A 25605-nucleotide genomic window follows, 5' to 3' on the forward strand; every position below is an offset into this window, starting at 1 on the left:
GGCACCTGAAAACTATTTCTGTTTTCTCAGCTAAAGCAGCAGTCTGACCAAGTATGAATAAAATTCACCTGACCGAAAAGACTGTTCACCGAAGGTGAAATTTTTGCTTTAGACTTCACGATTCTCAGTATTGTGAGCTAATGGAAAACCAGTGGGTGGGATTGTTGTCTCTTTGGTCAGTAAAATAATGGAGGACCTACTTACTATTAGGTAGCAGCTACACTGGACTTTTGTCTCACATTTTTATCAATTTTACCTCTGAAAAAAAAAAAAAAAGCCTCATCCACCAACATACTGTAGGAGTTTGTGATCATTTTCTGTTTTTCTTCTCTTCCTTCTAGGATTTTTTTTGGTGCCTCTGGTCAGGCATAGCTAAAATATCTTGGCACTAAGGCTACCTAATATTATGGAATTGCACAGTAGTCCATTTTGCTGACTTTGTTAATAGAAAGTTCCTTAAAAATGCCTTTTTTTCCCATGAAGAAAACTTAACACTGATATAATACTAGCTAGCTGAAACTAGTATACGCCGGTCCTCTGTTATCTGCCAATGCTGGATTTACTTATTTTGAACCACAGTTTGTACACTAAGCAGTATAACTTACTCATCCTCTCTGTTCCTCCATCCATTTATCCAGGATCTCTGACCAGCCACAGCCCCTATGGCCAAAAAACCTAGAAACACAATCGCTCATAATCTCCATCCTGTGTCGTTAATGTCTCAGCTCATTCAGAACCGAAAGATTAGTGTTTTTACAAAGAGGGGGCAATGCCAGTGTTAAGGATTTGACTGTTTATCTGGTATTGACCTGCAAAATGTCTCCTGGCAAAAACAGTCAGATTGCATATCTGGTCATGTAAGCTTTCAGGAAGAATGCAGACAAATGTTGAAAAGTAAGATTTCCATTTAGATGTTATACAGGCAATAATACAATGGGAGTGAGTAGGTGAGAGAGTTAATGAGTGGGTGCGTGAGTGGGAGGATGAATGAATGGGTGAGGGAGTGAGTGAATGAATGAATCGGTCAGTGAGTGAGTGGGTGAATGGGTCAGTGAGGCGGTGGCTGAGTAAGGGAGTGAGTAGGTGGATTGGTCAGTGAGGGAGGGGGTGGGTGAGTGAGGGAGTGAGTGAGTGGGTGAATGGGTCAGTGAGGCGGTGGGTGAGTAAGGATGGGTCAGTGAGGGAGGGGGTGGGTGGGTGAGGGAGTGAGTGAGGGTGTGGGTGGGTGGATGGGTGAGTGAGGGTGTGGGTGGGTGGATGGGTGAGTGAGGGAGGGGGTGGGTGGGTGAGGGAGTGAGTAGGTGGATGGGTCAGTGAGGGAGGGAGTGAGTAGGTGGATGGGTCAGTGAGGGAGGGAGGGGGTGGGTGGATGGGTGAGTGAGGGAGTGTGGGAGTGGGTGAGTGAGGGTGTGGGTGGGTGGATGGGTCAGTGAGGGAGTGGGTGAGTGAGGGTGTGGGTGGGTGGATGGGTGAGTGAGGGTGTGGGTGGGTGGCTGAGGGAGTGAGTAGGTGGATGGGTCAGTGAGGGAGTGGGTGAGTGTGGGTGGGTGAGTGAGGGAGTGGGTGAGGGAGTGGGTGAGGGAGTGGGTGAGGGAGTGGGTGAGTGAGGGGGTGGGTGGATGGGTGAGTGAGGGTGTGGGTGGGTGGATGGGTCAGTGAGGGAGGGGGTGGGTGGGTGAGGAAGTGAGTGGGTGGGTGGGTGAGGGAGTGAGTGTGGGAGTGGGTGAGTGAAGGTGTGGGTGGGTGGATGGGTCAGTGAGGGTGTGGGTGGGTGAGGGTGTGGGTGGGTGAGGGAGTGAGTGAGTGAGGGAGTGGGTGAGTGAGGGTGTGGGTGGGTGGATGGGTCAGTGAGGGAGGGGGTGGGTGGGTGAGAGAGTGAGTGTGGGAGTGGGTGAGTGAAGGTGTGGGTGGGTGGATGGGTCAGTGAGGGAGGGGGTGGGTGGGTGAGGGAGTGAGTGTGGGAGTGGGTGAGTGAAGGTGTGGGTGGGTGGATGGGTGAGTGAGGGTGTGGGTGGGTGGGTGAGGGTTGTGAGTGAGGGAGTGAGTGAGTGAGGGTGTGGGTGGGTGGATGGGTGAGTGAGGGTGTGGGTGGGTGGATGGGTCAGTGAGGGAGGGTGTGGGTGGGTGAGGGTTGTGAGTGAGGGAGTGGGTGAGTGAGGGTGTGGGTGGGTGGATGGGTGAGTGAGGGTGTGGGTGGGTGGATGGGTCAGTGAGGGAGGGTGTGGGTGGGTGAGGGAGTGAGTGTGGGAGTGGGTGAGTGATGGTGTGGGTGGGTGGATGGGTGAGTGAGGGTGTGGGTGGGTGGATGGGTCAGTGAGGGAGGGAGTGGGTGAGTGATGGTGTGGGTGGGTGGATGGGTGAGTGAAGGTGTGGGTGGGTGGATGGGTCAGTGAGTGAGGGAGTGGGTGAGTGATGGTGTGGGTGGGTGGATGGGTGAGTGAAGGTGTGGGTGGGTGGATGGGTCAGTGAGTGAGGGAGTGGGTGAGTGATGGTGTGGGTGGGTGGATGGGTGAGTGAAGGTGTGGGTGGGTGGATGGGTCAGTGAGGGAGGGAGTGGGTGAGTGATGGTGTGGGTGGGTGGATGGGTGAGTGAGGGTGTGGGTGGGTGGATGGGTCAGTGAGGGAGTGGGTGGTTTGATGGGTGAGGAAGTGATTAAGAGAGTGAGTAAGAAGTGAAGGACAGTAACAATAATCTATAAAAATGACTACAAAAATAATAAAAGGTCAGGCTAATTGAATACACATTAAATTTGCATTTAAGAACTGCTATAAACCAGCGATGCCAATATTTTCTGGATCACTATTTCAGACTTTAGAGAAATATAAACATCTTGAGTGAGAAAACAATGAAGAGAAATAGTGTAAAGAAGAAAAATCCCCAGAATATATCCAATTAATTAAGATCAGTCCTACACAGCAGAGTGCCATTAAAAGCAGCACTAGCAGAAAGCTATTTGGAGATGTATTATTAATGTATGTGTTTTGATCTTACAGGATAATTACACATTTGCTCAGCCTGGTATTCAGAAAAAAGTGAAGGCTCTGGAGGAGCTCATCAGCAGGATTGACGGTGAGGCCGCCATCTTTATAACACTTTTACTAGGGGTGTTTCAACTAAATGCTACTAAAGTGGCTAATAATGAAGTTATAGTCTTGGCATCCAGAATCTCAGACAGTCTTACGTTGTGTGAGTCTTTTTGCTAAATACTCACTAGTCTGTAGTTCACTGGGATGTTTTCCAATTTAGAAAGGGTAATACTCCTGTACACAAACTTGCCATGAGGCTTGAAAGAGGGAGAAAAAAAACACGTGACTGTCATTAACAAAGGGAAATAAAGTTTAGCATAAGACTGAGACTAGCAAAGGATGGAGAGATGTTGATAGAATAAAATGTGACTAGCAGAGTTTAGCGTTTTGAGAATAGCAATGCAGAAAGTAAAAAAAAACTAGCATAAAAGTGAGACTAGCAAAGGCTGGAGAGATGAGGCTAACATATAATAAGACAAGCAAAGGTGAAGCTTTTTGAGATGAGCAAAGCAGAAACTAATAAAACTAGCATAAAATGAGAGTAGCATAAAATAAAGCTAGCAAAGAAAGAGTCTTGAGACAAGCGAAGCAGAAAATCCTTAAAACTAGCATAAAAGTGAGACTGGCAAAGGGAGGGGAGAAGTGTTTTGAGTCTAGCAAAGCAGAATGTAATAATACTAGCCTTAAAGTGAGACTAACAAAGAGAGGAGAGGTGAGTGTAAAATAAAATGAGACTAGCAAAGGGAAGTGTTTTGGGATTAGCAAAAATGAAAGTTTTTTTTAAACTAGCATAAATGTGAGACTAGCAAATGGAGAAGAGATGAAGATTCTAAAATAAAATGTATCAGAGCAGATTTTAAAATCGCATAAATAGATCTTAAAAATAGCATAAATAGTGAGACTAGCAAAGAAAGGGGAGAGATGAGGCTAACGTAAAATGAGAAATATTTAAAACTAGCATGAGTTAGAATAACAGATGGGCCTAGCTGTTATTTTTGTATTGCATAATTATGTAATTATAATACATCTCAAATGTGGCATGAGACAGCGTGACAATGAGCAATAATTGTATTATATATATATATATATATATATATATATATATATATATATATATATATATATATATATATATATATATATATAAATATATATATTTTTTTTTTTTTTGGATTATCCAGTATCGTTACCCTATCACCACACAGCTATGAAGCCCCAGGTTGCACGCTCGTGACATGTTTGTAGATTGTGATTTTAGATATACTTCTCAGCATATAAAGTATAATTGTGTAATTTCAATGGATTTCTATGAAGTTTACTCTTCACTTATTCCTGTGTCAAAAAATGAAATGGTGCGTAAACCAAGCACAGCATGATGCAGAATAATTGCTTCTAAAGTGCCTGTAACATAGCTGGTGTGGATTGAAATGCTTTTTAAAATAGAAGCATAACTGGCATAAGTGACGCCTAAATTACACACACAGAAAAAAAATGCTTTAGAAACATGTCAGGTATAAATTGACCTTCATAAACTTTGCATATGACTGTCATTAGTAAAGAGATAGATCATAAGACTAGCATGATAGTCGCTAGTAAAGGGAAACTATTAAAGGGTGGATTGATCAGTCTAACATAAGACTGAGATTAGCATGGGAAAAGTCATGACTAGCATAAGACTGAGATTAGCACGAGAAAGGTCATGACTAGCATAAGACTGAGATTAGCATGGGATAAGTCATGACTAGCATAAGAATGAGATTAGCATGGGATAAATCATGACTAGCATAAGACTGAGATAGTCATAAGATAGTAAAGGAGTAGTTCCAAATTTTGTTTATGACTGTCACTAGAAAAGAGAGACTAGCGTTAGACTAGTATTAAGACAGACATGAACAAAAGAGAGGGTTAATATGACTGGAATTAAGGCAAAGGCTAGCAAATCTGGGTGCATTGAGATTAGCAAAGGAGAAGCAATAAGATGAGACTGAGACTGTTAAACTAGCATAGTTTAAACTAGCAAACAAAGTGATGAGACGAATAAAACAAAATTCACTCAGGCAATGCTAACAGAGCTAACAAGATGAAATGAAAATGTATGCTGCCATGCACTGAGTTTTGTTCTGTATTAGCAAAAGGTACAAGTCTTTTTAAGATGCAACCAATGTGTTTAGCATTATTTTATATATTCACTGCCTGATACTGTCCAAGTGAATTTGTGTTGATTAGTAAAACAAGACTACTGTGAAGAAAATTCCCTGGATCATGGTGAACAAGTAAAATATAAGATCACGTCCTCCAGAGCTTCTGCAACAACTTCAGCTCAGTATCAGTTTATTATACAGTACATACAGTATATCGCTGTAGCACATAGCTAAGGAAAGGAACAGCTGTTAGAGCTAACATAAGAGCAAATTACTGCTCTTATTATTTCAAAGTCACTGTTTTTAAAGAACATACGAGTCAGACAGGCTCCAAGAAAGTGCAGTGACATTTGAAAAGCTTTTTTACTTCAGATTGCTTTAATGTGGCAAACAGAAAAGAGGCTTGCACACATTATTATTGTATTTTATGATTTTTTTTTTTTACTTCACCAGTAGTTTTAAAAGTGCACAGAATGAACCTTTTTAAAAATATCATTAAAATCAGTTCAGAACATCGGTTCTGCAGCAATTAACTGATCCTTTAGAACAATTACCAACTATTATCTCCCCTTTTTTCTATTGCTTCACATATCTCTTCATTTGTATAGCATGCAGTTATTCTAGCGTAAGTGCTAACCTAAGGTCAGCTCCTGCCTTTCATATCTTTATGAATATAAAGGGCTCATTATCAAATCTGAAACTTTGACAAAGGAAGTGAAAAATAACAGGCCATGACTATAATGGTGCGTTCATTTGGCTTTAGTCAGCACTTCTGGCTCTCGCCCTTTCAGCAGCGAGATCCTTTGATGCAAGGCTTTTGTCCTGCAAGGCCAAGGCGCTACATGGTGTAGTGTTTTTCTCTTTCTAATGCATTCACATTTTATGCATTTAGTAGAAGGGTTTATCCAAAGAGATCCTACAAGTGAAGCAGTGTAAGTGGTTTATTTACAGGCCCAGCCATGGCTTTCTGGCATTCTGAGAATTTGTACTCACAACCTTTTGATTACTAGCACAGAATCTTAAGCACTCAACTACCGCTGTCTAGCAAAGCTGACGACTCTTCTCATCTGTGTTTGTTTCCAGAAACTCACCAGTTGAAAATTTCAGTTTCTGCACACAATCTTTGGGGTCATGTTTAGTTTATGACAACAAGGATTGTGTGTATAGCATAGACGAAAATTCGGATCAGAGTGCAGCCGATGATGGTGCCCATGGATCAAACAAGGGTCAGTCGTGCTCTATGGCCTAACAGTACTGGAATTAATTGTAGAGTAGTAATACTGAGAATAGCAAAGGAACTAGCATGAAGTTAAGACTAGCTAAAGACTAGCAGACTAGTCTGAGGCAACAGATGTAATACTAGCAAAATAAAGTCACAAGGAGACTAACAAAGGGAAAACTCATGATAAGTATAAGTCTGAGACGACGGATAGGAAGAGATGTACCACTAGCATGCAGAAAAAACAAGTCATTCAATTAACAGGAGATCGAGACTAGCAATGGAGAAGGTCCTAAGACAAGCATTGCATTATTCCAATAATCGCATAGGTTTCACTAACTTACTAAACTCACAATCCGCAACAACTGATTTATTTAATGGTTTCATGTACCACCTGCATTTTATTTCTCCTGTCCTTTGTCTTTATAAAAGAGGGACAAAATAAACAGTTACCTTACCTCAAGCTCTATCATTTGTTTGCGTAATTCCAACAACAACTGCATCACCATAGTTTATTCTGTTGGCACATTACAGCAGGCAGTTTTCTTCCTATATTCACGGAAATTGTTAGGAAATTTTAATAGCGCCACCTGCAGTACTGAGATTGTAAACTGGCCAAGTTTTTTCTCTTTATTCAACCCTTATAGGCGTCGTCTGCACATTAAGTATGCCAAGGCCTTAAGGCTAGCAAAGGGAAAGTCATAAGACTGGGACATGGGACTCACCTGCACGCCTGCGTTTTTTAAAATCCTACTCCTACCTGCTCCCAAAGGATTTCTGACCAATCCCAGTTGCTCCTGCAGACACTCTTGACCAATGCAGCACTCACTTGCAGAACGTTTCACCAATCCTGCCTTCTGCTGTTGTTATTGTTTGCACTTGCCTTCAATAGTTACTATATGCAACTTAGTGTAAGCATAAGACTGAGGCCAAAACTAGCAAAGGGATAAGTTGTGAGAGTAACAGGAGATTGAGACTAGCATAGGACTGTGATTACCAAAAAAGGCAGTCCTGTGAATAACAGGAGGCTGATGCTAGCATTGTGGGAATTTGTGAGACTAGCATAAGACTGAAACTAGCAAAAGGTAATGTTGTACAGGAGACTGGGGCCAGAACTAGGGAAATTTGTATGGCTAGCATAAGATTGAGACTAGCAACCTTCTGATAACCTTCTGTGTGGGAGACTCAAAGGTGTCACAAGAGTAATCAGTTCCTTCATACATCCTATAATTAGCACATAGGGATATTGTGCGAACAAGAAAAATGGAGAAGAAAGAACAGAGAATCGACTTGCCAGAATATAAAGGGAAAATGTGAGGCTGTGCTAGAAATTGAATCTTAAAGAGAATATATAGTTCAGATTAAAAGTGTTATTGCTTTGCGCATGCAGTACACAGCTGACTGGTTTGTATCCCATGTGAGGCAAAATTTACGGAACGTATCAAGAACATTCAACAGCGAGAGTATTTTGAAATTCAGATTTTTTCCCCCTCTATTGCTTTGACTCTGTTAAAGTGTCCATTATCATTCTGATAGATACGCGTTCGCTCATTCTCCTCTCGGCGAGCTGCGGCAGGATTCTGTCGAAATCCATCACGAGCGCAGTCGATAGAGCCTCCTTCTTAACGCTATCCTTATTCTTCCTTTTCCCTGCTGAATGGATGCTTTATATATTAAACATCCCTATTCTCAGTGCTCCGAGCCTCTCGCCTTCCACCTCTCTCTTCATTTCCAATCGAATGTAATTATGTGGAACTCGGTGGAGGCTGTAATCTAAATTCGGCGGGACAGGTGTGGGCCCAATTCGGTGGCCTTCATGACTAAGAAACCAGTAGGTTGCTTATTTTACTTCCATATAAACGTCAAGCTCTGAGACGACTAGAGATCAGCACAAGATGGGTTTTTTTTTCATTTTAAACGAAGTGAAAATGGCAATCTGTGTAACATATCCTCTTTTTCATCCTGACCCAGAGGACGTGCACCTGCACTTCCAGAAGTGTGAGGTGGAGTACCTGCAGTTCGCCTTCCGCTGGATGAACAACCTGCTGATGAGGGAGCTGCCGCTGCGCTGCACAATCCGCCTGTGGGACACGTACCAGGTACACACACACACACACACACACACACACACACACACACACACAAACACACACACAGTGAAAGGTCAGGGCTGCAAATACTTGAAAAAAATCCCAAGGTTGCATGTCAGCAGCAACACAAATCTTCATATAGACACTTGAAGTCCACTGCAGAATTATTGGCACCCTTCATGAGGAAGAATTTTCTGCTACACATAAGGATTCATGTTTTTCACCCAAAGACCCCCTTTTTAAATAATTGTATTTCTTCCTTAAAAAAAAAAAAATACTAACAAAAAGTAACAAAATTATTGGCACCCCAAACAAATATTTAGAATAAATATACTATTTCCCCTGTTTCACAATTACACACACAGAGTGAAATATCAGGGCTTCAAAAAAAAAAAAATAAAAAATTACAAGGTTGCTCCAGAGTGTTCACAGCAATGAAAATCTTCATATCAGTTCAGTCCAGAATTATTGGCACCCTTTAAGAGGAAAGAAAGTCTTTTTCACATATACAAATACAGATCAGTGATATTCTTTTCTTCACATCTTCCAAATTGTCAGAGCACATAAGGCCCTGATAAGGCCCGACAGTGGCAGCTTGGGTGCTAGGATCTGAACTCACAACCTTCTGGCAAAACATAATTGTATAAAATTGATTACACACAATTATTCATATTTTCCACTCACAGAACTAGAGACACTGCTTACATTTCAATTAATAAAAATGCTTTTAAAATAATTGTATTTTTTTCTCAGAATATGTGGCAAAATTATTGGCATCTCTATTGAATATTTACAATTAATAAACATCCTGTTTCCTTTTGGTAAAAATCTGTGGTTGCACATATACAATCCTTTTGTCATCCATCAAACCCAATTTCAGAATTGAAACCAGAGTTGAATTTTTTTTCCTAGGTTTTAAAGTTTTGAAACTTTCTCCATAACAACAAGCTGTCTGGAAATGTTGCACAACCTTCTTAATGGCATCCCACTTTATCCTGCAATATACAATCATGCTGTGTTCAAACTGGATCACTGAATATGCGCTTTTTAAAAATAGCAAAAGAGGTGGTTTTGCTATTTTTATGGTGGATGGAAAAATCAGCAGGATTCTCCACAATTTATATAAATAAGCATTTGCTTTTATGGTGCAGACAAAATTGTGGTGAAGGTCATTGTTTGGTTCAAGTGAACAGATTGGTACCATCTTGTACTGCCAGTTTTCTCCACCTCCAGTCTATCTCTGAGCAAGCTCTGAGCAAGCAGACTCCGAAATAAAAGTGTGTAGGCTGCACCTTGGTTATGATCTCAGTGCTCTGAACAGATTCGCTTTACACTCAGATTTGGAATTGTGCCTTGCCAATTACTTTTTTTCACACGTACACAAGAATTTGACTGTTGCAGGTTTTCAAGGTCAGTTTAAACAAAAGCAAAAACTGAGCGATGAAAAAAAAAATGTAGTAACAATAGTCTTTATTTGAAGATGTTTAGCATCTTTCATACATAAAATCCCACTCTAAGTGCCTCACAAAGAAAACTGATGGAATAAGGATTAAGTAGGGACCTAAAATGAGAAGCAATTCTAATAATATACAAAAAATAATTCATTAAGAAACAATATGAGGAAAAGCAAGATTGATAGTAAATAAGAACAGAAGAAATCATCGAAATTAGAGTTTAGGAAAGAAAAACAAGTATATGAGTAGAAAGAGAATAAATCATAAAATAAAGCATGGAAATTTAAAGCAAGGAAAAGAGTAAATAAGAACTGGAGAAATCATAAAAACAGAGTATGCAGAAGAAAAGCAAGTAGGAATGTAAATAAAACGACATGAAAAAATCTTTTGTACAAGAAAAACAAATATGAGTAAATAAAAACAGAAGCAAACTATATAATCAGAAGACACTGGAGTTTAGATGAAATGAACACACAAATATACCTACCGTATGCTCAGTAAGGATGAACAGTATGGCAGTACGATATAGATATTGAGATGAGTTACATCACAGTATGCTTTCCTACGAGCTGATTGGGTGTTCAGATCTATATTTGTATAAGTCACCAAATATTAGATAAACATATTACTGAATTATTCATTTTTGCCATTTTCTTCAGTAGTAGTGGCCGTTTATTGCACATTACCGACTGAAATATTGTGATACAGATCACAAATGATGTATAGTGAAAATCTTTTCAAGTATTGCGATTTAATATTTTTTGCTTTATATCACAGCACTGTTGAATTCTCAAATCTGATTGGTCAGAACATGTTGATCGATTTTCTATAACAGCATCTCTGACAATAGTTCCACTCCGTATAATAAACAGACTAATAAACGTTTTGTTATTCAACAGAGAAAAATGTATAATCATTGATATAGTGAGGTTTTCTGTAAGTAGAAGTTTATGTAACATTTATGGAAGGAGTCTCCAGTGTCAGGGCTTTAGGAGAGTCAGTAAGTTTTCCACCATGAGCAAGTCTTCAGTATCGAGGACGTTGCACTCTCTGGTTTCTCGGTAACATGTCAAGGTTTTTTTTTTTTGTTTGTTTGTTTTTTTTTTTTTAACTTCAAGAGAAGGAAAAAGAGAGACTGATGAAGGAAGAACTGTTTATAGCTGCTTCCTGATAACAGGAACTAACTTGTTCCACAACATTAAAGGTAACTACAGACTGATAAAAAGTACAATGTGGTGTTCTTTAATTAATAGGCAAATGTAATTGCTGGTAAAGTGCAGGGGTATAAGAGGAATAAACACTTCAGGACATGTTTTTATATAAATGTTATGAACTTTGGGGTGGTCCCAGTAATTCTGCATCACACCATACCATCATTGTTTAGTTTCCTCTAACAGCATGCCCGCAAGTGGTTTATTCCTTACCGATTGCCACCAATAATGCATGTGCAAATGTTCCTGTACAGAAGTCTAGTGGAATAAATAGCACAAACTACAGAATAAAAGCAAACCGGTGTTCACTGCCAGAATAAAAAAATAGCCCAGAGTGCATGTTATCACTGAGAGCACTGATAAATGTGGTTTATGTAGTTCAGAGAGACAATTATAATTGGTTAAAAAAAGGCCTGACCTTGGGTGCGGTGTTCATTGCCAGTATTCGTTTGTATTCTCGATGAAGAGATTGAATCCCCTGATGGATTTCCTGACTGCTTTTCATCCTCGTGTCTCAGAACTCTTTTGATATGTCTCTTTTTTTTTTTTTTTGTCCTTTTGAGACTGATTTTTGCTTTGTAATTTTCCAATTCTTTCTTTGTTCCTTGCAGTTTTCACTTCTTGAAATAGATGTGTTTTTTTTTTTTCATAAAGAGAGTCATCAACCAAGAAAACATGACATTTTAAAGAAATGCCTTTATAGTTAATTCAGTGGAAATTGTTTTTATTTTTTATTTTCAGAAATTTGCTTTGTTTAGAAAGATCCAGGACCTTCCACAACATTAAATGTAACTATAAGCAGATAAAAAATATTCTTATTTAATAAAGAAATGTAATCACTGGCCAAATGCTTTGGGACATGTTGTCATTGGAAAATAATAAACTTTGGGGTGGAACCAGTAACTCTGCTTCCTTCCAGCATGCCGTCATCGATTATTTTCCTATATCATCACGCCCCCAAACGATTCCTTACCGATTGCCATCACTAATGCATTTACAAATGTTCCTGGACAGAAGAGTAGTGGAATAATTAGCATGAGCTAGAATATTAAAGTATAACGGATGCGCCACATGAATGTATTTGTAATAGTCAGTTTTCTGTGAGAAGACATTAGCATTTTTGGAAGGAGTCTCCAGTGTCAGCACTCTGTAACAGTCTGAGATAAAGCTGTAACTTTAAGTTTTCCGCCACAGGAAAGTGTTCAAGACGGAGGACTTTGCGCTTTCCGGTCTCTCAGTAACATGACAAGCTGCACTTTTTTTTTTGTCTTATTAACTTCATGAAAGAGAATTTATGAGAGGCTGGCGAGGGAGCGACTGGTTATATCTGCTATGCGTAAGGAACACACACACACACACACACGCACACACAAAAGTGCATTATTTATGTATTACAGCACAGTCTGTTGTGCGTCAGTCCACTTATATCACAACGATTTGCCTACGATTACAATGTTTAATTTATTCATGGACGACACGTCATACTTTTTAAGGTTTATAGTTTGATTTAATGTTGTCCAACATCCGAGAAACAACCTAGTTCCTGTTTTTGCCTACATTATAGCTGCGATAAACATTCCCTCACCAGCCTCGCTCACTCACTCTCTCTCTCTCTCTCTCTCTCTCTCTCTCTCTCTCTCTCACTCTCTCTGTCTCTCAAAATGCAATCTGTCATTTTACAGAGAAACCAGAAAGCATAAACTCCTCTGTCCTGAAGACTTTCCTGTTCTGATAAACTTCACAAAACACAGTGACTGTAACAAAACACTTACAAGGGAGCTTCCTTTCATAAATGTTAAATAAATGTCTCCTATAAAGCGTCACCACATCAACCATTATAGGTATTACTTGTTAAACAACACGTTCTTAATCCATTTATTATTAGTCTTAGATTATGCAGAGCTTCCACTGTACAAGTCCCTGTGTATGAGCTGTTACTATAGAAACAGTAATGTCTTAGAGCAAGCGCACTAATATTAACCTGTTGGAGCTAATGACCGAGCCGTACTGTTATTCGAAAATAACACCAATCAGGTTCGAGCTTTCAGCCATGCTGTGGTATAAGGAGTGATAACAGGAACTAACTTATTTCACAGATGTTCCACAACATTAAATGTAACTATAGAAGGATAAAAAGTACAACGTATCCTTCTTTGATGAATAAAAAAAATTGATAGTATTTGTAAATTGCTGTTGTATAAGAGTAAAAAAAAAAAAAAAAACACTTGCATGGAAAATGATCAGCTTTGGGGTGGAAACAGTACATCCGCTTTGAGCTGCAACACACCACCTCACAGTTGATTATTTTTGTATAAAAGCACATCCCCAAATGTTTTATTCCTTACTTATCTGTCAGGGCTTAAAACACTGTTGGAACATTGCCCGCAGTTATGAACTAGTCTTGTTTAGTTAGCACTGTGAACATGCAGATGAGAGAGAAGGCATTGCTCAGAGGAAAGAGGCTAAAAGAGGGCTGATTTTTTTTACCCTCTTGTTGTCTCAGGAGACCGAGAGCACATCCCGGAGTCAACCCACTCCTCTCTGCTCATTTTTATTTTCTCTTTTATTCTCTTATTCTTGTAATTGTATGTTAAGGCTGGAACACACAGGACTGCCTGGGGAAGATCAATTAGTGCCTGGAAAAGACAAAGAGAGAGAAAGGGAAAAGAAAGCCAGGCACATGGTTGTGTGGCTGAAATTCCATGGCACCTCCGTCTCACTTATGCTCGAATAGAGATTTGGACGAAGCACCTTTTTTTTGTGGACTGATATCTACTCTTTCTGCTCTGCACTCTTTCTGCTGATTTATCTTTCTTAGTTCTTTGTGGTTCTCACTCTCTCTCTGACGTGCTGCTGGTATATTGGTCCTTTCCTCTGACATTTAAGGTGTATTTCTCTATCTATCTTTATTTCCTTTGTTTTTAGTTCCTCTTTCTCAGACACCCCTTTTTTCACTTTTCCCCATTTTTCACTCGATACACAGAGAGAAGCAAACAGAAAGCAATAAAAAAAAACAGGAAAACAAGCACAAACCTATTTATAGGCACACGCCTCCCCTCAAGTAGCTCAAAGTGAGTACTGCACTGAACTCATCACTGAAGTGAAGTGTGCGGGTGCCGTCTCTCGAGACACAGAGAGCTATTGTAATGCTTGCTTTATTACTAATGATGGGCATAACTGACTATTCTTTGTCTTATTTACATAAACTCTTCTAATGAGCTGCAGATCCAGCTGTAATGATGTACCGTGTGTGTGTGTGTGTGTTTGTGTGTGTGTTTGTGTGTGTGTGTGTGTGTGTGTGTGGTTACTGCAGGCCGAGTCGGAGGGCTTCTCTCATTTCCACCTGTACGTCTGTGCAGCGTTCCTCATCAAGTGGAGAAAAGAGATCCTCTCCATGCTGGACTTCCAGGTACTTGAATGTGTGTAGATGAATGTGTGTGTGTGTGGACAGGCGTGTGGACAGGCGTGTGGATAGATGGGTGATTATCGGTGTAGATAGGTGCGGGTTTCTATAGATAGGAATGTGTGGGTATGTGGGTGAGTGTAGATAAGTATGTATGTGGATGCAGGTGTGTGGGGATTGGTGAGAAAGTGTGTGTGTGTGTGTGTAGTTTGTACTGTGAAAGACGGATTAATGACTGTTTAGGTGTGTGGATGTATGACGGGTGGGGTGTGTCAGTAAAAAGATATGGATGGATGGATAGATGGATGGATATATGGTTTGATGGATAAATAAGTGTGTGGATGGGTGGATGGTTTGATGGGTAGATAAGTGAGTTGTTTAAATGGATGGATAGTTTTATGGATAAGTGACTATGTGGATGGATGGTTTGATGGATGGATAAGGGAATGCATGGTTGAATGGTTAATTTAGGGTGTGTGGATGCATGACTAGATGGATGGATGGATGCACAGTTGAGCATATGGATGGATGAATGATTTGATGAATGGATAAGTGAGTGTGTGGCTGGATACATAGTTTGATGGATAAGTGAGTTGTTTAAATGGATGGATAGTTTTAAGGATAAGTGAGTGTGTGGATGGGTGGATAGTTTCATGGATAAGTGAGTGTGTGGATGGGTGGATGGTTTGATGAATGGATAAGTGAGTGTGTGGATGGGTGGATGGTTTGATGAATGGATAAGTGAGTGTGTGGATGGGTGGATGGTTTGATGAATGGATAAGTGAGCGTGTGGTTGAATGGATAATTTTGGTGTGGATGGATGCATGACTGGATGGATGGATGGATGGATGGATGCACAGTTGAGCATATGGATGGCTGAATGATTTGATGAATGGTTAAGTGTGTCTGGATGGATGAATAAGTGAGTGTGTGGATGGATGGATATGTGTGTGTGTGGATGGATGGATATGTGTGTGTGTGTGTGGATGGATGGCTATATGTCTGTGTGTGGATGGATATGTGTGTGTTTGTGTGTGGATGGATATGTGTGTGTATGTGTGTGGATGGATGGTTTGATGGATAAGTGAGTGAATGGTTGAATGGATTGACTGTGGATGGATGGATGGATGACTAGATGGATGGATGGATGCATGCACAGTTGAATAAGTGTGTGTGTGGATGGATGGATATGTGTGTGTGTGTGTGTGGATGGATGGATATGTGTGTGTGTGGATGGATGGTTTGATGGATAAGTGAGTGAATGGTTGAATGGATTATTGAGTGTGTGGATGGATGGATGACTAGATGGATGGATGGATGCATGCACAGTTGAGCATATGGATGGCTGAATGATTTGATGAATGGTTAAGTGTGTCTGGATGGATGAATAAGTGAGTGTGTGGATGGATGCATACGTGTGTGTGTGTGAATGGATGGATATGTGTGTGTGGATGGATGGATATGTGTGTGTGTGTGGATGGATGGATATGTGTGTGTGTGGATGGATGGATATGTGTGTGTGTGGATGGATGGATATGTGTGTGTGTGTGTGTGTGTGTGTGTGTGTGGATGGATGGCTATATGTGTGTGTGTGGATGGATATGTGTGTGTGTGTGTGTGTGTGTGTGTCGATGGATGGCTATATGTGTGTGTGTGGATGGATGGTTTGATGGATAAGTGAGTGAATGGTTGAATGGACTGTGTGGGTGGATGGATGGATGGATGACTAGATGGATGGATGGATGCATGCACAGTTGAGCATATGGATGGATGAATGATTTGGATAAGTGAGTCTGGATGGATGAATAAGTGTGTGTGTGGATGGATGGATGGATGTGTGTGTGTGTGTGGATGGATGGTTTGATGGATAAGTGAGTGAATGGTTGAATGGATTATTGAGTGTGTGGATGGATGGATGACTAGATGGATGGATGGATGGATGCATGAACAGTTGAGCATATGGATGGCTGAATGGTATGATGGATGGATAAGTGAGTCTGTGGATGGATAGATGACTAGATGGATGGATGGACAAGTGAGTGTGTGGAAGGATGGATGGATGGATGTGCAGGTGTATCTTAAACCCATCATATGCAAGCTTTAATACACACACACACACACACACACACACACACACGCTCGTGTGGTATGTAGGCCCGTCACACACTCCGTGCTGATTGGAGTAATTGGGCCGGCAGTGCAGCAGGATCACTATAACTGCATTTCACACACTAACAAATCCGTCCATTATAGAGCCCTTTAAAGCATCAAGCTCTCCTTCTTGCTGCTGTTTTATTTTCCTTTGTGTGCCTCTATATGTACCTACTGCTCTCTCCATCTCTCTCTCTCTCTCTCTCTCTCTCTCTCTGTCTCTCTCTGTCACCCTCTCTCTCTCTCTCTGTCACCCTCTCTCTCCCTCTCCTCTTTTTATTTCGCTCTCTTTCTAATGCTCCGTCTCTCACTTTCACATTCTCTCTCTTTTGCTCTTTCATGCACTCTCTTTTTCTCTCTGTTTTCCTGGTCTCTCTTAACTCTCTCTCAATCTCTCACTCTGTCCATCTCCCTTTCTCCCTAACTCTTTCTTACTTGCTCTTCATTTCTCTCACTCCCTCTTACTCTGTTCCCCATGCTTTATCTCTCCTTTGCTCTCTTGCCCTCTCTAACTCGCTCTATCTCTCGCGCTTTCTTTCTGTCACTGTTGTTTGGGAAATGAGTTTTAAATTCAGAGGCAAAAATTCAGTTTTCTCTCTCTTTCTCTCCCTCCCTCTCTCTCACTTTTCTCTCTCTAATGCACCTTCTCTCTCTTTCTCATTCTGTCTCTCTCACGCTCTCTCTCTCTCTCTCTCTCAATCTCTCACTTGCTCTTTCACTCTATCTCTCTTTCTCTTTCTAACTTTCTCTCACCCTTTCTTTTGCTGTCTCTCACTTTTTCTTGCCCACTATCTCTTTCTCCCTCTCTCTCTCACTCTTTCTTGCCCTCTATCTCTCACATGCTCTCTTGTGCTCTCTAACTTTCTACCACTCTCACTTTCTATCACTGTTGTTAGGGAAACAAGTTTGAAATTCAGAGGTGAAAATTTCTCATGTTCTCTCTCTCTCTCTCTCTCTCTCTCTCTCTCTCCTCCATCAGGGACTCTCTTTTTTCAGTTCCTCTAGTAAATAATCTTTTCACTTTCCCTTTAGGACATACTGAGTTTGATGTTCATAGTAAACGCACGCGTGCAGCTAAGGCAGATGCTCACCATAAATCAAAGTCTCTTTATGTTCTCGTCTCGCTTTGTGATTTAAAGCAACACGTCGAAAATGAATCCGCAGCGGAAGCATATTGGAAGAAAATGCTATGTTTCCATTTAAAACCATTAAACGTCAAGAGAATGGTGTGAATGATAATATTCTCTCTAGTGTTAATCATGCAGCATCCGTTTCCTGTTTCATTCAGGGTCTGCTGATGCTTCTACAGAACCTACCCACGATACACTGGGGCAACGAGGAGGTGGGTTTACTGCTGGCTGAAGCCTACAGACTTAAATACATGTTCGCAGATGCTCCCCGTCACTACAAGAGATGAGGAATTTCAGAACCGAGCCACTGCTCGAGCCCAGATGCTCAGTACTGACTCAGTGACGGACACGGTGAAGTGGCTCGACCCACTCTCTCTCTCTTTCTGTCCCGTCTGCGTGGGCGAGGCATTTCTTTAATCTTCTTTTACTTCAGCCTGGATGAGTGGAAAGCCAGAAATCCAGGCTGCTACTCAACACCGAGCTGAACATATGGATGGAATAAACCGAAGGTCAGAAGGTCCCGCACTGCAAATGATCTCGGAAACTTCTACATCTCATCCTCAGTTTTTTTTTTTTCCCCCAAACTAATAACCAGAGACAGAGGAAGGAAATGGATTCCGGGCTGTTTTATGAAAAATATTTTGTGTGTGCGTGTGTTTTTTTTTTTTTTTTTTTTTTAATGAGTTTTTACATTTTGTTCTGCTGCAATAGAGTGAACACACTTCCTTTTTTTTTTTTTTTTCTCCAGACGATATTCAGTTCTGACGTTGACTGTTACCACTCCATGATTTGTGTGTGCTGTGTGTTTTGTTTTGTTTTCTCTTTAATTTCTGCTGTACGGTAATGAGACGGTAGAGTCACTGGATCAGTTCGTCTTGCCATCACTGGACCCAGATGTCAGAGCAGCCAGTAGTGTAGAAACTACAGCAGCCTATCAAAGCCATTCGCAGCAGTCTGTGTGTTTCTTCAGTAGAATAACACTGAATTTTAACAATCCCAACAGTCTGATTTTATAGCTAGTTTCAGACAGGCAGTTAAATCCGATTTTTGTTGAGCAGTCTTAATGTAAAAAAAAAACCCCACATCAGATCAAATTTAATCCAGTGTGATGAATGATACGGTCCTCGCTGACACCATCCTTACAAAAATACTCAATACTCAGTTTCAAGTTGTCTTTAGCTAGCTAGCTATCCTGGTTATGTATGTAATGTTTAAATAGCTAACCAAGGTACCTAGCTATTTAGCTTTTAATGTAAGGAACAAAACACGAGAGGCCATACTCAACAGGTTGTTGTGATATGGCTTGCCGTGAAGTAATTAATTATTTTCCAGTAAAAGTGCATCCTCTTATACCACAGCAATTTGCAGACCCTGAAACTTTTGTCGGACATTTTATTCATTTATAGTCACGTGTTGTGGAACATCCGCAAAACAAGTTACTTCCTATCATCACTTATGAGACAAAAAACATGCAGTCTCCATCCTAAAGACTTGTCAGAAAGCTTAAAGCAACAGCTTTACCTCTGACTGTTACAAAGTGCTGACACTGGAGACTCCTTCCATACATGCTAAATAAAACTCTTCTTACAAAAAAATTTATGTATACATATCAACAATTACACGTTTTCTCCACGTTAGTTTATTTGTTCTTACTAAAGAAATGATAACGTATTAGAATGACAGAAAAATTTTTCAATACCTTCTGACCAATCAGATTCAAGAATTCAGTAGAGCTGTGGTATAAGTGTAGCTACTAGTAGCTATTTATGTTTAATATGTATTGCTTGCTGTTCGCAAGCTAGTTATTTTTGATTAGCCATCATGCTTCCTCAGTGCAACTCTAGCTAGCTTATTTAATTGGAAATTAGCACGAGCTGGCTAGCTCCGTTGTTTCGTAGCTTTGTTTTTCATTTTTAACTGATTAAAAAATTGTTGTACTTCAGTCGAGCGCTTAATTAATACCAGTTGACTGTCATGTGTCAAGTAGTTAACCCTGTAGGTGAGTTCAGTCAAAGTCCCGATGATGTCAGCTTAGTGGAGCGGACGACTGTGGCTAGCACTGCAGCTTTCTAGATATGCTTCTTGAAGTCAGAATTACAACATGAATGAAAAACAGATCGAGAGTAACTGAATGGAAGTTTTCCGATTCGAAAAACTAGCTAACTTTTGCCTTATTCCCACTACTCAGCATATAAACATCTGTGTTGTTGCTGTACAAACTATGAGGATGTGCAAGCATGTGCGACTACAGTCCGTACAAAAAAAAAAGTAGATTTGATCTCATGTAATTTGCGATGTGGACACTCAGTCTAAAAAATCGGATTTAAGAAAATAAATTAGATTTGCCCTGCTGTCTGAAATCTTTGAAGGTGCTGTAGCTTCGCATAAAGCGCCTGCATATTGCACAAAAGATCAAATGAAATTTTAATATTAATATAAATATTAAAAAGGGTTACGCTTCTCCTGTGGTGGAACTTCCGAAACGACTACTGAGCGCACAGACCGCTGAAGTCAGACTGTGCTGAAATATTAATAATATGTGTGTAGCGAGCGAGTCAGTCTAATGTGAGGTTGTGTTATGCAAGCAGACGGTGTGGGGAAAAAAACAACCCACTCAGTCAGTAATGCAAGCTGCAGTGTGTGGATAGAGAAATTATTAATGCAGCACAAACACAGTGCTGAAAACTGACAGGAAAAAAAAATCCTTTTTAAACAGATGTAGGATCAGCTCCTTCAACCCGAAGCTTAACCTTTATTATTGTTAGAGAACATCGAGAACTGATCCAGGATCAGTGTATTTGAGTGCTTTTTATTTCCCAGTCCCAGTTGTTTATAAATGTGAGAATGCAATCAGCAATTAATTTGTAAGTAAGCTTACTATTTTTCTCTTACCATATAAAGTTATGCTATGTATAAATTGTAATATATTACTGTGTATTATCTTTTTTTTAAATCACAAATTTCAGCATTTTTGATAGAGTGTACAGACCGGGCTCTGTTCACCTCAAGCAATCAGTTTTCTAATCCAAATCCCATTGACGGCGTTAATAATTGATGAACGGCTGCCACTGTACTTTATATATTAAAGTAACTGGAGTACATGTGAATATATCGAGCTGTCAGGATCAGTTAAGAGAAATTGCATTATATTGGCTCTGCTTTCGCAGGGCAAGAAGTGATTTAATGTTTAATCTGCAAGTCTACACTTCCATATCACCATAACTGACGCGGTACGATGCTGTTACCATGTCTCGATGTGTTTTTAATTTTCGGTGTTGGCTGCGTAATTTTCAGTTTTAACACCAGAATGTTTTCCTTTTTTTTTAATTTACCTGTGTGTCTTTTTTGTCATTTATAATTCAGTGATAACCACAGCATAAAATCTTTGTAACGAGATGTTAATTGACATTGCAGGGATGGACAAATCATAAATTCATTAGCTAGCCCACTGGGAACTTAAGAGCGCCAATGTGCAGCCCAGTCTCGTGCTTTGCTGCCCAGAAGTCCGGTGAAGTAGGCTGAAAAGTGGCCACGTAATTTAACTCAAAAGTATGATGAGATAATTATGTGCATTAATACAGATTGTGGAAAAACAGCGAGTACTTGAATCCCTGAGAGCAGCGGCTTTACGTAGCTCTAGTTTTTATCCTCTCCTGAGGTTCTGGTGATGAAGCATCGTGTTTGCCCCCTTTTACCTTAAAAAGGCAAAAAAAAATTTTAGCTATTTTGGCCACGAGCTGTGGTGTTCTCTCATCTTACATAAAGATGTTTTTTGCATCTGAATAGCGTCTTCATTTTTTGCTCATAATTAATGAGGGAAAAAAAGGAAAACTTTTTTTCCTTGTTATCGGAAAAACCACAAAGCCCTTTATCCTGAAGACATTCCAGTGTCGAAAAAAAGAGTTAGTTTTACTTCTGACTGATGCAAGGTGCTGACACTGGAGACTCCTTCCATAAACATCTTCACCATATCAACAATCTTTCAATCAGTTTGTGTGAATTGTCTGAAGTCACTATGTAAGTTACTATAGAAACGATAACCTATTAAAATGAGGACATGAATATGAACCTGTGATTTGCTACTATAAGTCCAATCCGTGCTGATCTAGGAAATGTTCCAACACCTTCTGACCAATCAGAATCGAGAATTCAACAGAACTCTGATGTATATGCTAGCTATGTTTAATTTGCACTGGTTAGCTAAATGTACCGATGATTCTGCTGACTCTGGAAAGATGCTCTAGCATCTGTTTAAGTTTATTAATATGCCTAGTAAAAATACCAGACCACGTCCTCGGTTTGTGGTGGGATTTGGACAAGAGTAGCGCACACTACAGCATCGAGGTGCTTTGAAAAACAAATGGCGCGTGTTACGTTCAGACGAACATTCCAAATGAAAGGTATGCCTTGCGTAATTCAGTCGAAAGTAGTTTTTCCTTCGGTTCTGGACAAGTCAAGTAAAAAAAAAAAACTGCTGAATATTATATCAACAGTCTACTGAACCTGCATGTACGTATTGCTTGTACCTGCTCTCTCTCTCGTCCCACCCCCAAACACTCTCCTTGATAATGATTGGTTTAAAGGGCTAAACTGGATGGTTGGATTTCTGAACATGTGAGATTTCTGTGTATTAGGAACCTAAACAGCTTCATAGAGACACAGTTGGTAACTGGAGTGCTGTTATGATTAGGATAATTTGTGCAGCAAATAAACACTTTTCCCAGCTTTTCTGCTTCAAATGAAGCAATTCTCAGACATCAGCACTATTGCTGTAATTTCAGCAATAGAAAATTGGCCCAAAATTAACTAAGTGATTTTATATTGTGTGAGCCAGTTATTTCTCTCTGGGGCTGTTTGGAAGGAGAACAGACCATTTTCTTGTTTTTATCTAAGTGAACTGTACTGCTATTGTGTACAGCAAAGGTAAAGCAATGCCGTCTTTAAGAGCTGGTGTTCATTTTTTTATTAAAGCGTATCAATAGCAGGGGTTTGGAGATAAATCACTGAGGGGTTTCTGCAGTTCTACAGAATGATGTTTTTTTCCTGCTTGTGTCTTTGAGTGGAGAAACACCAAACCTCCAGAGATTTTTTTTCCCCATATAAGACTAGCCTTAATCTTTGCCCTGCTCTCCAGATGTGATTGGATCATTTTAAGGTACTTGCTAAATGCATCGTCTGCTCAAAGTGATTTTATGATGCCTTGACAATTTGACAATCCCTGGCCATGTTTGTTCCTGAATGTGAATGTAAAAATAATTTGATGTTGCCCTGACTGACCTAGTGATTGTTTGAAACTCAGCCTATTTGTGTGTAATTTTCTTTTAAAACCACACTGTGATGTTTTTTTTTTTTTTTTTTTTTTTGAAGCCATTATGCCTAGGACTACATCATCTGTGTTATTCAGTAATTACTGAACGCCTGATTTCTTTTGTGTGTGTGTTTTTTATGATTCCATTGTTTACACAAATTAATGATGTAAACAAAGTCATTAGAGTTGCAAAGCCTATTTTTCACGGGTTATTGACTCTGGACTCATCAGTATGTGTGTGTATGTGTGTGTATGAGGAGGTGACGTACTTTTTAATCAATTTTTAAATCATCGTATAAAATTAGACAGTGATGGAGGTGAGCTTTCAAGATGATATGATGCACATCTCGATACGAGATTAACAATTTGAAGTATGAAGGATACATTTAAAACAGCTAATGTCTGAGAGGACACGTCCTTCACTAGGACTGACAGGGAATGAGTTCAGAGAGAGAGAACGAGAAAAAGTAGGAATTAAGGAAATTAATAACATTTCTAAATAATAGTATACCCGTAAAATGAGGAATGATGGAAAAAACATGAAATTAGTGTCCAACCTAATGTCCTTCCCTATTGTTGGTAGAGGGCAAGTTTGAATCCCATGATGCCACAGCCATCCATGGCCAGGAGTCCAAGAGAGCAAGATTGGCTGTGCTCTCTTTGTAGAGAGATGGCATTAATTTTATTTCTTCTGTCAATCACAGCATTACTAGACAATCATATATATCTGTGAGCTTGTGTATGTGGAAGAGGGCAGATAGCGCTGTCCTTCACATGTGTTACGCAACAGTTCAGTGGCTTCACATGTCTCAAAGGAAGCACATGCTATTTTTCACCCTTCCTGGTGGGTGGGAACTAGTGAATAACCAAATGTGTAGAAAATTGTGGTTAAAAAAATTAGTCTACTGCCTTATTTTTCAAAATAAAAGACATCCTTTATAGCCATTATACATATACACATGTACAGTACAACACAAGTATTTTCTTCTGATATTCCAGCTTGGAGGGAAGTTGAGGGTCAGAGTACAGGGTCAGTCAGGGTCAGAGCAGTGATCCTGGAGCAGACAGGAGTTAAAGGCCTAGGTCAAGGGCCCAACACTTATAGCTTGGTGATAATGGGATTTGAACTCAACCTTCCATTCGGTAGCAGAGAGCCTTAACCCCTGGGCCACGGCTGACCTTTCACACACAACATGGAAGGATTCATGGTCTGACTACACCACATACACATACAATATGTTAACTCATCCTCTTTCAACATAAAGACAAATACAAAAAGTTGTTCTCCTGCAAAGAATTAAAAGCATGTTTCTCAACCTGATGGACCTGACAGACGTTAGACTGTCAGAATGTATTATTGCTGTCCTAGTATCCTGCTGCCCTGCCTCAATCTTTCAAATAGAATACTAAAATATTTTTTACTTACTTAAAAGAAAACAATTGGTTCATGTACAGACACTTTAATGACTCCTTGCAACTTCTTCCTTGCTCTCCAATTCTCTCACACAGCTTTGTCACTGAAAATCAAAAATTACACTAATTCTAGAAAGAATGATGTCCTTAAACCTTTTGCAGAATAAATATTTGAATTGGAGAAGCATGAAGGCCCCAACCAGAACCCAGTACTTCTCATAATACTGAAGCCCATCTTGCACAATGGGTTTTCTCACTCATTGGTGCATGTTTTACAAGTGATCCAAAGTCAAAGCCAAAGTGATCCAAATGGTGGCCACATTCTGTCCACCATGCTTCTAAAAAGTGCTGTCCCTTCAATTTTTTTATTATTGGCTATCGTGGCGCTTCCATTGTTGAAAAAAGCTCAAATGTTTTGCGTTTATAATACTGCACTCGTTCTAATACCTTATTTCTATATTATACAACAGTTCGTTCTGCTCCATAATTTTGATTGGCGGCATTGAGCGGCATTCCAAGAGTGCTGATATGTATAATAACCACACTGAGATGTTTCACTGTTTGTATCACTCCACTTGTCTGTTTTCGCTAAGTAAAATTCCATTTCTAGCAACCGTCCCACTGAAATGGTTACTACAGTAGAGTTAGTGACATCATCAGTGGACATGGCCAATGATACATTTTTTCACAAATGTGACTTGACTTGAAATATGAAAGCTCGTCAGATGAAGATGAAAAAGAAGAAGGGAAGCCAGTTTCACCGGATATACCTTTAATGGGAATGTGCAAATCAATGTGAGCTAGCTAGCCAAGGGGCTACCAGTGCGTGTGGCTTCCATTATTTCCATTCGCGGAGCAAAATAAACAAATTATTTGGCCATATTTAGTACGAAATATTAGTTACTTGATATTAATTTCTTAGTTATACTGAATATTGGTCGAATCACAGCCCTGCCGATATTCAGTATAACCGCATTCTTCCTCGTACAATATTGCTTAAGGTGATTACGCAAGGACTTGTATTTGTTGTTGATATAGTGAAGCTTTCTCTGAAGACA

At 40.0% G+C, this 25605-nt stretch overlaps 1 protein-coding gene across 2 annotated transcripts in view; it reads left to right on the plus strand.

Annotated features, from left to right (window-relative positions):
* The window catches only part of tbc1d22b (TBC1 domain family, member 22B), a 61565-nt gene extending 38233 nt beyond the window's left edge, over positions 1-23332 (plus strand). For both annotated transcript variants that reach the window (XM_026927944.3, XM_026927945.3), the window contains 4 exons: positions 2995-3070; positions 8359-8486; positions 14456-14551; positions 17985-23332. In XM_026927944.3, coding sequence (XP_026783745.3) covers positions 2995-3070; positions 8359-8486; positions 14456-14551; positions 17985-18113 — 429 coding nt within the window. In that variant the 3' untranslated portion in view covers positions 18114-23332. The remainder of the gene's footprint in view (positions 1-2994; positions 3071-8358; positions 8487-14455; positions 14552-17984) is intronic.
* The last annotated feature ends 2273 nt before the right edge of the window (positions 23333-25605 follow it).

This window comes from Pangasianodon hypophthalmus, chromosome 8, assembly GCF_027358585.1.
Source record: "Pangasianodon hypophthalmus isolate fPanHyp1 chromosome 8, fPanHyp1.pri, whole genome shotgun sequence".
Lineage (NCBI taxonomy): Eukaryota > Metazoa > Chordata > Actinopteri > Siluriformes > Pangasiidae > Pangasianodon > Pangasianodon hypophthalmus.